Source organism: Taurulus bubalis (genome assembly GCF_910589615.1).
Source record: "Taurulus bubalis genome assembly, chromosome: 1".
Lineage (NCBI taxonomy): Eukaryota > Metazoa > Chordata > Actinopteri > Perciformes > Cottidae > Taurulus > Taurulus bubalis.
The window spans coordinates 23,485,376-23,502,901 of record NC_136589.1 but is presented as its reverse complement, the minus strand read 5'-3'; the positions used below and the strand labels follow the sequence as shown (position 1 = coordinate 23,502,901).

The following is a 17,526-nucleotide window of genomic DNA, read 5'->3' as shown; positions in this document are numbered from 1 at the left end:
TGCACTTATATAATGTATTACAGATATGGTTGCCTGAAAAAGTTTGAGCGAGGGAATGTTGTGTAGATTTTTCCACCAACAAATGCTGGTTCACCCATGTTTGACCCTGTGCTGAAGCCTTTTGGAAGAAAAGAAAATTGAAGATAAGAGGACATTGTTGGAAAAAAAAACAAGAGAAAGAAGTTACAAGAAAAGAAAAAAGCGGTAGGTAGAAAAGCGAGATAAGTAAAGAAAGGGGAGGCCAGAGAAGGGGCCCTCTCACCCAGGCATACAGAGGACTGATAGAGAGCATCCTCACTGCAGGCATCGCTGTTTGGTATGGTAACACCACACAGGCAGAGTGGAAGGCTCTGCAAAGAGTCATACAGACTGCAGAGAGGATCACAGGGACAAAACTTCCCTCCAAGGACTCTATGTATGTGCAGCGCTGTTTGAAAAGAGCAGAGGGACTCATCAGAGACTCATTCCACCCAGCTCACTCTCTGCTCAGACACAGAGTGGACAGCATCATCACCCACAGAACACGTTTATTTTTTCTCTTTCCTGTTATAGTGTGTTTTCTTATTTTTTTTTCAAAACTGTTGACTGAGAGAGCCCTGCACAAACAATTCCAATGTGTCTGGACTGTTGGTCTAGGCACAAATGGCCAAATAAAAACCTTGAACCTTGAACCTTGGAAGAACTGGGATCCAGAGGATGAGGAAAAAGAGGAGGTGGTCAGAATTTTTTTATTAAAAGAGAGGAGATAAGGATTTCAGGAGGAGATAAGGCGATTGAGAGGACGAACAGGAGATGAGAGGAAAGATGATGGAGTGGTGAAGGAAAAGCAAAGAGCCAGGAGAGAGAGAGAGAGAGAGAGAGAGGGGCAGCCAAGGGGAGATCTGTGGAGAATTAAGAATTATACATCAGCTCATGTGAGACTGACTTTCCGGCATGACAGAAGACTGACAGCCTAAATCAAAACCACTCCGCTCAGCCGGCTTTCCAGATCCTCCCATATTTTTCAATCTCCCTCTCCTGTCTTTTCTGTTTCCTTCTCTCTCTTCATCGCTCGTCCTCTCTCCCCTGTGTGGTCTATTTGCCTGCCCCCCCTGTAATTCAACCCAACGACCATCCCCGGGCCACCTTTGCCTGTGCGTTCACGATCAGGGCGTGGTCTCCGAAGTGATCAATCATCCACTAGAGACCAGATGCATAGGTGAGCAGCTCTCGAAGACTCTCCCCGTCCGTGTGTTTGTTTTTCTATCTCCCCCTGAATGCAGCCGAGGCAAACCAACCAGAGCTGGACGGCCTTCACTCAGTGCAATTAGAGCCGCGCCGGCCCATTTGGCACATCAGAGAGTCCAAATGGCACCGAGAGGGAGCTGTTAGAGAGTTTTGACAAGTTCGACACCCAGAAGTCATGGAATGTGATCCGGGTAAACGGCGTAGTTCTCCTGACCTGTGCCTTATCTGGCGGATGTGCGGAAGGTGAACGAGTTCAAATATATTTGCATGTGTGCAAGTCAAGAGTACTTTCCTGTGGGTGGGAATGTTTGGATGGCCACCAGCAAACTTTCATCAGGGAGCCCTTTTCTTAGTACACTTAGTACACATCAGGGCAAAAATTAGAGATTTATTTCAACTGTGGTGTTTTGGAGTTTCGGGATATGTGCTGGTACATACAGCACTCTTCGACAGGAACAAAACCTTCACATTCTCCCTCTCGTTTGACTTGATTATTATCATGCTAACAGTGATCAAGATGGCATTCAAAGCAATATATTTATATCAGGAGGGGCCTACATGAGCACATTTTCTACGTAGTGACAAAACCCATAGTTTCCCCCTTCGCTCTACAGAGTGGTATAGCAGCTTTTAGCTCCTTGTTTTGGTTTTACAGCCCTTAAACCCAGTTGATTAAGTCTCGGATAAAGTGCTCTGAGGAACCCTGATAACCTGAACAGGTTTATCATAATCTGTCAGTGTTGTGTTTACAGATTGTCCCGCTGACCCCATTTGGTTTAAAACAGTTAAACCGGTTGCTCTGATCTGTGGAACAAACAAGTTTATGACTTTTAGCAGTGTGGATGGGGACTGATACCTTCTTCCCTTTTTCATTGGCCCCACTTACTGCCATGTTCCTCCAGTACAACCTAATGCTTACCTAGCATGCTTGTGTTACCAGCTCGCATACTACTGTTGACATTAAGACTTCCTGTATCTGCCAAACTGCAACGGGTACATGGGAAAAAACCCAAAAGAAACCGCTTGAAGGCTTTGGTGATTCAATTAATTTATAAAGAGATTCTTTACATGATCCCATATGTAAAGACTATCATATCATCATATAATGTTATAACTGAATATTTGGGAAGGATAATGAATCATGAATAACTTTTTTTTCAATTGATATCTTGGCAGGCCGTGCAAATCTTGTCATACATCTTTAAACCCACAATCCTACTTTGTGGCAGCTCAAAAGCGGAGGCCTGTTTTGGGCCTGTTATTTCAGAGCCAGTCCTTTTAAAGAAAGAAAAAAAACATTTTAGGTGTTTTTGCCAAAAAAAGACCTCACATACAATGTTATTTCCCATTAGAGAAGCTTTGATGTACTTCAACTTCGTCCAAAGTGAAGAAACTTGGATGCTGGGTTCTCCCTACACTGCAACCAGCAGCACAACAACAAATGTCTCTGTACGGTCACAAAGTCAAAACAGCTGCCCCGCACTTTAAAACAGCCTGAACTGTTGCGAAGGTCTTTTGCAATTCAGGGTGGACTAAAGTCTTGGCCAGCACCAATGTGCTGCAGCAGAAAGGTGCAGGTCCTTTTGTCTTTATTGGACCAGATGCTAATCTCTCCCGTGCCATTTCTAACTTCATCAGAAAAAAATACAGTTAGTTAGTCAACTTTCATTCATAGAGCAACTTACAACTTTCTATGTTACAAAGTGAGTCACAGGACTTTCACCCAGGAAACAGCTGTTAACATCTTAAAGTAACAATCGTACTTAACTGACATACTTATTTTGCGATTTTCTTTTACTTATTTGAACCCAAACCATGTTATTTTTTTTCTCAGCATAACCAAGTCCTTTGGAGGTATATAAAAAAGAAAAATAATGTATGCATGTATGGAGCGGAAACTACGTTTCCTGTGAACACACGTTTATTTTGAAAAGACACTATGCTTTTCCTGAACATTCCTGAGTCTAAAAGTGACCTAAATTCTAAACACCGATGGCGTCAAGTCTGGTCATAGTTGCTATGAGAATGTGTTGGGTAACGATGCTGTACTGATATCCCACATACGGTCCAGAAGACCTGAGAATTTCACATACTTGTATGTTAGAAGGACTCGGCTAAAAGTAGCTGCAAATATCCTAAGGCAGAAATGAAAGTGCATATTATAAATATATATATATATATATATATATATATATATATATATATATATATATATATATATATATATATAAGGCCTTTTTACTCTCAAGCAGCATAACTAGAGTAGTAGTAAACTCAGCTTCTTTTCTCTTTTTTTTTACGATGCACTGTCATGCATTTCTCGTGGACAAAAATGGGGCTTTAGGCAACAAACAAGTGGAGTCATGATAAATTCATCCTCTGCTTCAGTTTCGCAGTGACGACTTGCACCTCCCGGGCAAGTGGTGTGCCTATGAGTTTGTTTTGAAGCAATTAATGGAGAGGCTGGAGTCTGTTTTTCCAATGAGTTTGTGACACAATATATGTGCCATCCTTTACAGGGCCCAGAACGAGCAAGTGATTAGCCACGGAGCCGGCTGGAACATTTTGAGGAGAAATTACCCTTGCGTGGAGTCGAGGGGAGAGTAAAGACCTTGTGTAAGAAAGTAGCCATTAGTTTAATGAGGATGGCTAAAGTGCACCATGGAAACTCGCATTGTCTTATTTAGAGAGCAACAGAATCGGTAAACTGGAAAAGCCCATCATGACAGAAACAAACCAGCGAGTGGAATATTCCTGTGCCGCAGTTCCTGCGAGTCTTGCCCAGTACCGATGCACATTTCCATGAAAGCACTGGCATGAGCTCCATGGTACTTACAGCTAGCTACAAGAGCTGTAAGGCTGCTTTATCTGATTGGAATATCCCTCACTATTTCTGCCACAGCTCTGTATCAACCAACAAACTGAGATCAACAAAGAGACATCGGCCAGTTATTTTAGCAGGAACGACTTCATCTGTACTCTGCGTCTGTTTCCTGTTTGCGTCACCAAGAAATTGGTTCTTCCAATGCTTCTGATCGTGATGAAGGCTTTCCAAAAACTGTAAATGTTGATGTCGTACCAAAGCACAGCTCCGATGCCCCGAATGATTGACTTTGTGGCCCGACACTAAAAAAACACTATATATCGAAGGCACTGCAGGCCCCAAAATGTTCTATCAACCGCAGAAAGGACTTGAGCATCTACCGTTTTTTCTTCTTCTCCATCGTCTCCGTTTATCGCTCTGACAGCGCAGATTAGGGGACGGGACAAACATTTGTTTTCTTGGGCTGTGGAACACAGTGGTAATGGGGAGATTGTTCAAAGGGCGCGGGAGGGAACGTTCCAAACTTCCGAAAACGAAAAGGTCACGTGTTGATCAGAAATTAAAAAAATAATAATCTCCCGTACATGTCACCGTACATTCAGCACAGAGGTTCCACTGACGGTACAATTTCCATTTCTTTACTCCCACAAGGAAGAAAGCATGAGTTTATTGACAGTAAAGCTGGATTATCACCCTGGCAGAGTGCGTAACTGCCCCGGACCCCTAAAATCTCCAGCGGCCATAAAAGCCCCAGGTTTAATACGGCAATTTGTTTGTGGCAATGGTAATTCATTTTGGATATACAGGAATGTCTACCACTTAAGCACACCATCAGCTGACATGATGAATGCCTGTAGGTTGGTCATAATGAGGCCTCAAATGACCGCAAAGGTAACACACACATATAGGTTTTATTACGGAGGAGGAATACTTTACATAACGAGCGGTGAGGGAGACGTACAGGTAGTAAATGGGGTTCCCTACCCAGGTATTGTGTCCGTGTAGCCACGTAGCGACATACTATATAACGATGAATATGAATATTATTATTTTCCAGGACTTTTCCAGGACATGTCCAGTGACGATCTCGGTGGTATGAGAGACAGGGTTAGCGCCGCAAACTAAATGTGTTTAGTTCTGCGGAAGTCAGATTGACATACACTCCCCTTTTCACTCCGTTTTGGTCTCCACCAGCTCCTGACAAAAAGATGTGCCACTCTATGCACTAGCTAAATGTCTGTCTGGTATGTGGTGCTGAGCACGGTAGAATGCAGTGACTGAAAACCGTCCGCCCGCTGTGGAAAGCCGTTGTTGAAAGGTTAACATTTTGTGGGCTCGAAAACTAAAACAGCGAGCAAACAAGACCAAAACCGGTCAGCTGAGATGAGATTTTCCAGTGGGCTCGTCACAATGAGGGATCCTATTCGAATTACATAATAGTTATGTTATTCACTCTATACCTTTACCACATGATTTCCCAGAACATCTTCCTGTTTCTTTCGTTCTACATGTGCTTTCAATGAGTTGGAACATTGGTGAACTGTTTTCCAGAACGTGTGTAAATCCTGCTAATACACTAAAATCAGGCTTTTTCTTCCAAAATACCTCCAAAGACAAACTGAAATTGGGGACATTCGCTTCCACACAGGGGGAGGTCACGTCAGAACGCATTCAGGTCGATCCGGGAGTCATTCCACCATGCCTACTGTGCAGCACGGTGAACTTCAGTTCAGATTGTTGACCGTTAAATATTCTGTGTGTGGCCAAAAGGGCAAACTAATTATATGTACAGAAGCCACACAGCCGACACTAAAGGCTGCTTTGATTCCCTGCCAGTAAAATGTATCCAAACTTCTCCCTGTGTGTTTTTATTCAGTAACACTGCAGAAACCTGCATCTCCGTGGCCGTACTGTGCCCACTACACTTTCGCACCATCAAGTTTGATTTAGAATGCCCTCTGAGCACGGCTTACGTCTTCATACGCCGTTGCATTGGCAATCTATGAAATATATACTGAACTCCTTGCAATACGAGAGGGGAGGAAGGGTCATCCTTTATCCGTCCCTATAAATACAAATGAATAAATACATATAAATAAACCTTGGAAATACTGACTTAAATAAGTTGTGTTATCGTGCAAGTTCTTTTAAAGAACACAAACAGCTCTAAAGAACATTACTGCTGCCCCTATGGCTCATCTCCCTCTGTAATAGCACTAATAAAGCAAAGACTCACCTGCTCACCTCTCCTCCCATCTGAATATGCTGCATTGATTAAAGATGCTCACCGCTCCGACTAATACAGTTTATTCTCTCATTAAGCTTCAACAAACTTTGGTACACGTAGGGAACTGCAACTGTCCGCATTATGGATTGGGTTCATTACTGCTAAAATAAACTGCCTCTTGCTTTGCCAGCTCCCATTCATATAGGTCAGCCTGTTATGGTTGACAGAGCCACACACACGGACACACACACACACACACACACACACACACACACACACACACACACACACACACACACACACACAGAGTTGCTGAGGCTGCTCATATGATTTCCTCCTTTTCAGGAAAACCAGAGGGAAAACATACCAGAAGAAGCAAAGCACGGATTCCATATGGATGAAACTGTGCAAACAGATAAAACCTCTTTTAAAACACTTAAGCTCATAGTTGACTGTCTCACTATCATATAGCTAATTTGTCATAACCACTATGACTAATTGCAAGACTCCTTTTTCTGAAAGCAATTACTGTAGTACTATTAGGTACCACTGCATTACATGAATTCAATACAGATTATTTTATGAAAATTGGTCTAATAAACAAACTAAATACTTGAAATGAATGCATCACTTCTGCATTACCATTATTACTGTTGAACGCCATCTTGTGGAGGCCTTACGAACTACAACTGAGTTAAGCCCTAACATTTGCAGTGATGTGTAAACCTGGGCCTGAATGTAAGGCAATGTGAAACACACCCGTTTCAGACTGACCACTGGTGTTGTGGTTTGTTTATTGATTGCTTTTGTAGCAGAAGGTTCACTGAAGTACAGGGGAGTGGGCCCTCGTTGCAAACTGTCGGCCTGTAGAGTGACGAGATCCCTCCCTTTTTGAGACTTTTTTTTTTCAGTCAGTATAATTAACTAGATAAAACAAATTAGGCCACATGGTGACGACAAATTGGCGGGTTTATGGTTTGAGCCAGCATGAATACTGAACACTGGCTAACTGGCCAGCTGACTTACTCATGTCAAAGTGGGACGCATCCAAAAACAGCAACGGCCCCATGTGCTGGTCCAGTGTCCACAACTGGTGGGACTGAATGACAACAATCCAAGGGAACGATGGTCACTGCACGTCACTAGAATGTCTTCTCGAATGAATATATTTATGGCTTATTTTTTCTGACTAACCTTTACCAAAACTGCCTGGCAACATTAGCCAATTTTACATTTCTCCAACTGTTGGTCCTCAATCATCATCAAACCATGAAAACTCCCGCTGTGGGCAGCTCTGGAGCGACGTACCTGTCTCAACTTTGGAGTGGTCGGTCCTCTCCGTCACCTTCTCCTGGCTTATGAGGTAATCGACGAGCCGCACGCCGATTGGCGGCTCGGTGTGGTTCCACTCCATGATGACCAATGAGCTGCTGGGCTCGTAGGTGTAGGACAGCTTCAGCCTGGTGACAGAGATCAAAATGTTGCTTTTACTTTTACGTTACTTATGAGGCGCGCCGGTCTCATAACCCGGGCTAACATTTCCCCCGGTGTTCTGCAGAACTGCGACCCAGTGAAAAGATATTCTGCGATCACAAATACAGCCGATCACCCCCCAATGGCTGACTTGGAGCGGTGATCTGCAGCTATGTAGCGCCGGGGCCCATGTGTACAGAGGCTTTCCTGCCAAGCAATCAATGCAACAGCTCATTTCATTGATTGGCACTCCCGGGAGAAATAAATCAATGGTCGCTTTGAATCGTGGACACATTTTAAGACCATCCGGCAATCCATCCCTGGCTGTAACATTCGGTGTAATAAAAATCGGTGCACACACATAGATCCTGACGGCACCTTGCTTGAGAGATGCCAGTGAAACGATGCACATGTTTCGAGAAAGGTAGTTGTTACTAACATGGGCTGTGGAAGCGGGGCGCAGGTGGGCAGTCCGTCTGCGCCGAAAGCACTGGAATCACACCGACACCAGTCATCGATGACGTCACCTTTCCCCGAACACCACAGCATGCTCATCATCGCCTCCTGCAGAGCCTACAAAGAGACAGAGAGAGAGAGACATAGAGAGAGAGAGAGAGAGAGAGAGAGAGAGAAGAGAAGATAGGTGAAAAGAAACGTCAAACCTAAATTCAAAGCACATGCCATATTGGAACAAGCAATATTCAAATGTAAATACTTAGAGAAAGAAACTATGGATAAGCAGACACATCTCTTCCAAGTCTCTGGTGGTCAAAAGACCCATTAATGTCCGTGACATTCTAGCATTTCTATCAGGACTCTCTATGTTTTGTATGGAAACTACAACTGGGCCAACCCAGTGCATTTATGTCGGGACGTCATCCGACGCACATTATATTACAGGTGCCTAGTAACATCCTCGTGCAAGCGAACAAAGGTCATGTTTCCATGTTGCTCAATCGAGCTCTGATGAATGTGTTGAGTGTGTTTCCTTCCTAATTTAGATATCTAAAAAGCCAGCATTGTTGTTGGGGGGCTCAGGGAGGTGGAGCGGTTGCCTATCGATCGGCAGGCTCCTGGTTGAGCGAGACTCGGAACCTCTCCGTCATTTTTCTCCTCCATGATGTTTAGAGAACTTGCCTCGCGTCGGGAAATTACCGACGTAATTATCTCTCACTGGAAATGATCACAATTTTGTATCAAACCTTTTTCATTCCTCTCTGGTTAGGGAGGGAGTGACGTGTGTGTTGTCGTTCGTTATGCTACTGTGGGGGATGCTAAGTGAGCTTGTTAACTGTTCCGTTTGAGCTACTGTTGCAATACTGTGAACACTCAAGGAATAAACCTGCAAGTTAAGGAAACCAACGTCTGCTAGTTGTTACTGCGGATGTTACAATATCAAAGTTTACACAAAACATGTTTGGTAACTGTCAAACTTGAAATGACAACTAACGGTCGCGCAATCTACCTGTTATTTTAAGTGCACACTGTTATGGAACGCTCTAAATGTAAACAGGCTGTACAGTACTTGTGGCTGAATAAAGTATACCCCGTGACTCACTCTCAACCAATCAGAATGCTTGATTTGATCTACCCGCATTATAACACTCAATATGGCACGCTGCCCACTAAATGCATCGCACGTATCGACCAGTCAGTGGCTTACTTGGAAATATACCCATACACTTACCATTATTTTGGACGATTACAAAGAAATCACATCATATATGTTTTTTTTTATAACATTTGGCTACACCAATTTGCCTGGATGGACACATGAAATAAAATGATACTGGCTATTGTAATACTCCGAGGTAGGTATAGTTTGCTAGATGAATATGCTTAACTCTGGGCTAGTATCAGATGGTTATACGTGTAACTAGAGCCTTAAGGAATAAACGTCAGCAGAGAAAGACCACATGATAAAGAAACTGGAATCAGAGGGTAGAATTAGTATGAACTATATTGTAGAACAGAACATATGATGGGTGTGAACATCAGTGGTATCAGTAGTGTTGCATGCTGGGTGTGTGTGTGTGTGTGTGTGTGTGTGTGTGTGTGTGTGTTGAAGGTGCAAACAAAACAATAAGTTAAGCAACAGAACCTAAACTAACTCTGCCGGCCCAGGTGCATTATCACGTGGTAATAAAAACAATATCAGTATACTACTTTTAAAGGATTTACGTTTTGGTGCCATGCTGTCGAATCACGCTCAAAAACGGCATCGTCTGCAAGCAAGAGACGCAAGGTCCCCTTGGTACCGGGCCGCACAGAAAGAATGAAAAAAAAAATGTCTGACTGACTCTACCATCACAGGACTATTCTCGGACAATTCTTTCGAACCATATATTTTTCTTCCTTTCTCTCCTCTTACCTGTCACTCCACTGCACACTTCATATTTAAACACTCATGCCACATACACTTAACTTTAACTTTAACTTAAACACACACGTCACTTTAACATACACTTATATTAATGTTATCTGTTGTCTGAGCACTTTATCCTTATCTGATTTAGACATCATTGCACTGTTGCTGTCGTTGATTGTTGTTTGTCTCGTCTAATGTCTAATGTATGCACCTTCCGCCTAACTAAATTCCTCGTTTGTGCAAACATTCCTGGCAATAAACGGTTTCTGATTCTGTGCGTCTGAGCCTCTTAGTCTTGACACATGTCAAGAGGCTACGTGATAACGACTCTGTCACCCCCAGGACTATTTTTCTTTCTTTTCTTTCTTCTTACCGGGCACACTTCATATTTAAACACTCATGTCACTTAACATACACTTTAACTTAAACACACATGTCACTTTAACATACACGTACATTAACGTTATCTGTTTGTCTGAGCACTTTATCTGATCTTAATTTAATACCCATTGCACTGTTGTTGTCGTTGATTGTTGATTGTTGTTTGTCTCGTCTAACGTCTCATGTCTAATGTATGCACCTTCCGCCTAGAAAGATTCCTCGTTTGTGTAAACATTCCTGGCAAATAAACGGTTTCTGATTCTGATTCTGGTCATGAAAATGTGTTTTGCAAGGTTGCAGTGACATTTGACCACCGAATTCTTATCAGTTCATCTTTGAGTTTGAGTGGACGTTTACATTTGGAAATATATTCCTTCAAAGCGTTACTGAGATATCAAATTCAATGCACTGTCGCCAGCGCGGAGTCATGAACAAGCTCAGTTCATCAAAGATATATATATATACCCCTTGTAATCACTCAATAAGTAATGGCAAAACTTGGAAGTATCATTAAGTATTGCCTGCATCATGTCTAATAGCAGCGTCTGTAAGCGTCTGCCCTGAGCTTCAAGAGGAAAAGCTCGATACCCCAGGAGTGTGGACAGCACCGTATCGACCTTTCCTGCCTCTCGCTGGAGGAGTAGAAGCTGGAACCGCGTACAGTGTCGATGCAGTCCAATAAGTCACAGCGCTGCCGGCAGATTGGGGGTTGACTCTCCAAAAAGGAAATAATGAGGTGGCGAGGTTTGTTTTTTTAGCCCTGATGGATCATCCTTGTACAGCCACAAAAATATGTTCTGGCAGGACTTTAGTTAATAGACTTGACTGAGGTTGGACTTGCTGTGTTATTAGCTGCAAGTTAAGGTGGCTTTGATGAGAAAATGGTGGAAAAGCTTACATTTGAGCATGTCGGACAATAAATAGTCCCATTGATCTTTCGCAGGAAAGTTAGAGTTCAGTTTCAGGAGAGAAGATCCAGCCACCAATTATGATCGAGTCCCAGAAAATAGTACCATGCATTCCGTATGAATGCTTTTTTTTTAGACATTAGACGCTGTCAGATGGTTCGAGGACAAACACGGAGAACACACCTGGTAGGTCTCGTTGTTGGACACCAGCTCGTAGAGGGGTGCGGCCTTGGTGATCTGCAGCAGGACGGGCTCCGACCGCTGGCGCCCCTGCACCACCCTGGGGCTCATGTGGCACAGGTGGCAGGAGCGCGGGCACTGGCCCTGGCTGTTGCAATCCATGCGGACCCCGGCCGCCATGCGCTTGGCACCCGTGTCCAGCAGACTGGCGATGTACGCGGGGTAGGTCAGCGTCCTGGGCTCCTTGTCGCGCTCCTCTGATTCCTCCGAGGGCGAGTTACCTGGCCAGAGGGGAAGAAGGGAAAAGACATTGTTTAAATAATGTTTCCAGACAGGATTAGGTAGCGCTTTGCAAAAGACACAGCAAAAATACAAAGCTATATATATATATATATATATAGAGAGAGAGATAGATATGCCTAGATAGATTGTGAGGTCACATGGTCCTTGTAAAGAAAAAGAAAACTGAACTGAGAGAACATTTTTAGCAACATGACAAATGACCATGATATCTTTTCCCCTGTTTTTGGGACCTGAGTTAAAGGGTAACTTCAGTTTGTTTCAACCTTCAACTTTATATCCCCATGCCTCAGTGTCTACGTGACTAATGGGGACAACCACCTTTGACATTGGTCCAGTATTGAGGGAAAGTGCTGCAATGTAATCATATCGGGGCAACTGATCGCCAATGGACGATCAATAAAAGTCCCACTGACGGGCTCAGTGTCTGACCACATTATGGAAAAGACCCTACACATCAATAAATAAATTTTTCTTTCCATTTACCTTGATTTGGGCCTTTCTTCATTGCGTCTAACAACTGTGTCTCGTTCTGATATCTCTCGTTGCGTCCACATCGTCAAAATCTGCTATTACATTACATTTAGCTGACGCTTTCATCCAAAGTGACTTACAATGAGTGCTATATATTCAGCACTAATATACACTAACACTAAGTATTCTGTCCTCCAACACAACAGTTCAGACAACACCAGTTCTCTCCAACTCACTTCTCTACCATTGTCTTATGGCAATAAAACAGGTCACATGACACGATGAATTCTCTATTGGGTTCTTCCCATAAGGTTGTCAGACATTTATAAGAATCGGAGCAAAAACAAGCGCTTTAGGTGGACATACATTGACGGCGAGGAGTGGCCGTTCCTCATGCAGAACTTAAACACTATTTCACTTCTTTAAAAGGGGGATTTCTCAGATTAGCATCTTGGGAGACTGCTTTGGCTGTGACAAAAAAAAAAAAAAAAGACAATTTAAAAGCTCAAGCACCAATTAGGGAATAGGCTTGTTGTGCGAGCTGCCTTTGATGGAACACAACTCTGGTTTATGAGCCACGGGCGAGCGCACAAGTTTAGGGACCAACACGTAATAGGAATAATTCCTGCGCTTTAATGTTGACTTTTTGTTCCACAACTCCTTTAAAAGTGATCCTTTGCGCGTCCACTCTTCTTCGTGTTCAGCAAAACCGTGGCCTGTGTTTGAAAGCATGTTACTGTATTTCCTTGTGCACTTTGAGCTGTAGGGTTTGTAAGACGAGCAGATATCTAAATAAAGGTGGTTCTTCTTATGTAAGCTGGGATAAACAAATGCTTACACATAACACCTCAAAACAAACTCCATTCCTCAGCCACCCACATTCACACCCCAGCTTTTCAATACCAAAAATAATTTTGCACATGCACAAGAGTTGCTGCTGTTTGTTTCTTTTCTTTGTGTTATTGTGTGACTTTCGCGTTTTGAAGGCTTAGTGCGGATTCACAGTACCACAAAGAAAAAAAGGTGGACCATTAGGGCTGCAACTAACGATTATTTTAATAATCAATTAATCGGTTGATTATTTTTTCGATTAATCGATGAATCGGATAAAAAAATTTAAAAAAAATAAAAAATTCCAACCCTTTATTCAAAAATAGAAGTGGCAGTGCAAATTCACAGTGCAAAACATCTTCAGAAAGCAGGTTGCTCCTTGAACATCCCTGAGCTGTTAATTCAAAAAACATAATTCAAATGGACTAACACTAAAAACATACACATGTATGTTTGCTAAGCCCAACTACGTGATTTGATTTTACTTTGAGTAAAAAAACAACCTGCAGCCAGATCCGCCAGTGTGCCGGTTTAACGTTAACGAGTGACAGCGTGAACTGAACCAGACCGGGGGGTTACGGCATGTTTTATGTTACGTTTCACTTTACGTTTTTTTCCAAGCAAGACTGAACTGTAACGGAACATAAAGTAACTTTAACGACAATACACAACCCAAGCACATAAGCTAACGTGATAGCAAGCTGACTAGCTTCCATTAAAAACAAGTTTGAGGAAAATGAAGACGCTGTAGACATCTTAACGCTGATTGGCCAAGACTCAACACGTCACATCAAACATGTTTTATCTTTGCGAAGATCACAACCTCAGCTTTTCTCCGTGTCTCACTCCAATCTCAGAAATTTTTTTCTTCTCCGCAACTTATTGAATGCCGTAATAATCGCGCGACACAACAAATCGATAATGAAATTCACTGCCAACTATTTTGATAATCGATTTTGGGTCCTTCTCTCTCTGCATGCGAGCGCGTCTCGTCCGTGCCCTCGACGACACAAGCGTGCGGCTTCGAGAGGTCCTCGCGTTTGGGTCACCGGGGGACAAATCGATGGATAAGCCCCCACCAATCAGGTGCCACGTGCCGGTTGAATGAGGTCGGACGAAGGGGCGGGTCGCATCAGTGGGAGGGACGTAAATCAATTTGGTTCACACATTACAACCCCCTTCTGGGCAACATTGGTGACGCCCTCCCCCCTCAGACAGAGGAACTCCTGCCTGCGCTAATCAAAGGCGATGAAATTGGAAGATTGGGCTTGTGGTGTGGAAGTGGGAGGGTTGGAGAAAACCAATGGAAAAAACACCGAGGCAAAAAGAAAACTACCCAGAGCCCAGCCGTGAGATTGTGTGGCGAGTTGTACCGATGCATGGGCCCAACAAAATCACCCGTATGTTGCCAACTATAGGATGTCAACGCCTTCGCACTCCTGACCGGCCAGGCTGGAATCCATCCCCGTCAGACCGGCTCGCTCCCCACTAATCAGCTCTTATCGTTCCATCTCCACGTGCCACCTCCAGGCAGATGGAAATGAAATGTGGCAGTTATATTAGGACAGCTTGGCGCCTTTCAGGGCGAAGAAGATTGGCAATGATTAGCTCAGCTTAGTTTTGGTTTAATTCGGTGTCAGCTGGGACCACAGAAGGGCTGGGTGGGTGATTCAAAAGGACGAGCAGCCAGGTCCGAAGACGGCTGATGGCTAAACATACACGGCATATTATCACACTTAACCCTCTGCTCTTGCCTTCCAAGTAATCATTTGGGGGCTCAGTACTCAGCAGAGATGTTTTATGTATGTCTTATGTCAGACTTTAATTCTCTTTAATAACTCTTTCAAACCAAAAGTTGAACTCATAAGCGACAAAAGTCTTGCTGAATCATCCACTAAAGGGGTTTTGGCACTGCAACTTTACTTAGTCTGGTCTTGCTGTTAGCGGCTATGGTTAGCTAACATTAGCAGATGTTTCTGTTTCACAGAGATCAAGTGAAAACCATGCAGGTTTAATTTCCAAATATCTGGCTGAAACTAGAACATAAAACTTGTCTTGAGTTATAATGAACGTCTCTGAGTAACAGACATAGTGCATTTTATTAAAAGTATGCTCAAGCCAAATTCTAGTTTAATGTAAAAAATGAACCACAGGCCACTGAAAAAACGGCCAGCAGTTTTGTGTAAGTGGTTAAAAACTACGCATTTACAATTATTTGGTCGGTGACTCCTTATATTTTTGGGTTTATTGGCCACCCTTGATAAAAAAAAAAAAAAAGGCTCCCGTGTGAAATGAATTCAACAGAAAAATGTGAACAATAGGACTTTAAATGCACATAAATCTTGTTGTACACAAAAGCAAAACGCTGGATGTGATGCTTTCAGGGACTTCGTGCACGTGATGGCGGACGATAACGCGCTTCCCTGTGTATGGATGTCTCCATTCCAACTGCTCGTCTCCCCAAGGTGAACTATTCGTTGTTGCTGCGTGGTGAGAATGTTATTCCCTCTGCTTCTCTGTCGCACCAAGTGAAACCAGAGAGCACCATCTTCTATTTGAACTTCACTTAACGTTGTCCTCCTTTTGTCATTCCCATCATTCCTTTGTCTCTTGTCTCCGATTCCTCTTTTACTCCCTCCCCCTCACTCTCTCTCACCCGGTAAAAAAGCTCAATCACACCTATTTTCACAATATGCAAATACATGTGTGGTAAATGTGAGGGAAGGAAAGCAGTGTATTCCTTCTCTGCATCTCCCTGCTAATAGCAAGAAAACCAATCTCTTCCTCACACACATGCACGTGCACACACACACACAGGCTCACAAAGCTGTATTTTGTCATGAGCTTTTTGCATGTGACATCTGCATCGACAGGCATGTGAGATTAGTTCTCTTCAAAGCCGTATATGCTGCTTTTTATTAGTGCCCCCCCTCAAAGCAGGTGCGTGTTTGTGTGCAGGGGTTGAATTTGACGGCAGTTTAGATGCTTAGATAAGTGTGCAAATTCACTTTGTAGACTTTTAGAGAGCCAAAGACTGACAGAAGAATAGAAAGGGAGTAAAAGGGAGTTATGGAGAGGATGTAAAAAGCAGAGAAGGAGCCGGCAAGTGTGTGTGTGTGTGTGTGTGTGTGTGTGTGTGTGTGTGTGTGTGTGTGTGTTTGTGTGTGTGTGTGTGTGATGCCTTTATGCTTGTGGAGACATATTTTGTTCATAGATGAAGTGCTGGAAGTGATTTAGGTTAGTCTCTTCCTAGTCAAGAGGATCCAATGATCCATTTGTCCTTGGATCTTTGGTGCAGCGTTGAAGCTATAGCTTCAGGTTTCATATGTAGGTTCAGATAAAAGCCTCACTAATCTGTATCTTTTGTCTTAAAAATTGCTTAATGATTACGTGTAGAGTGAAAAGTGTTATTGAAAGTGGTGAACCAACCTGTGCACTCCCACTCGGCTCTTTGCAACATTACGGCCCACGAACTCCGCTCTCATCACAAGTATTGTCTGCATTAATTAAATTATTGCCAAGAAAGTTAAAGCCAAAGCTTTTTGAACTAAAACAACTGTAATAAACCAACTGTAAGTCACTTGGACAGCACCAAACAGTTAGCGACCTGCCAGTGACAGAACACATTAAACATGTAGCAGCTTAAGAGCCGGACAGTTTTTTCAGAAGGTGGTGGAGACCAAAAATGAGCTTAAAGTAGAGCGACGATAGACCTACATTTGTCTCAGAAAAGCCGCTCTGAATGAATGCTTATGCTGTAGGATGTATAAATAGCTGCTTACACATGAGCCATAGTAATTACTGTTTGTAAAAACAAAACACAAACTAATGCTGTTTTAGAACTAAGGGTTGATTGGATTCAGAACTTGGTTAAAGGTGTATTACATTTTCGCGATATGGGTGATGTCACTAGTTAGTTTTACCCTGGTCATTTTGTCAGTAATACATGGATATTATAGTATCTGAGCACAACTGGATACATGTGGAAGAGTTATACAGAATAAAAATCCAGAAGGAGCTGCGTTAAGCTGGAAAAATTACCTCAAGTGATGTCAAGTGAGGCAGAGTCGGCTCGGACTGAGGAATACAAGTTTGATAATTGGGGGAAAAAATCTCTGTTGAACACTAGTGGCTCAAGGCTACGTTAGCGCTACTAGTGTAGCAGCTAGCTGTCGGCGGTTGAGTTGCAGTGCGGGTAGGGTAATGCATCGATATCGTGAGATGAGACCGTCTCAACTTTTGGAAGCTGTAACACGGCATAGGTGATGACTTGTCTTGCCTGACAGTAAAGTGATGCAACTGTTCTATTATTTGCTTTTACCCACATCAACCC

General features: G+C 43.1%; 1 protein-coding gene across 1 annotated transcript in view; it reads right to left on the bottom strand.

Annotated features, from left to right (window-relative positions):
- astn1 (astrotactin 1) overlaps positions 1 to 17,526 on the bottom strand; it is a gene marked incomplete at its 3' end in the record, with an annotated part of 417,666 nt that overhangs the window by 47,911 nt on the left and 352,229 nt on the right. The window contains exons 18-20 of the mRNA XM_079222970.1: positions 11,592 to 11,869; positions 8,191 to 8,324; positions 7,587 to 7,738 (exon numbers count right to left, since the gene is read on the bottom strand). Of these exons, the coding sequence (XP_079079096.1) occupies positions 7,587 to 7,738; positions 8,191 to 8,324; positions 11,592 to 11,869 (564 nt within the window). The remainder of the gene's footprint in view (positions 1 to 7,586; positions 7,739 to 8,190; positions 8,325 to 11,591; positions 11,870 to 17,526) is intronic.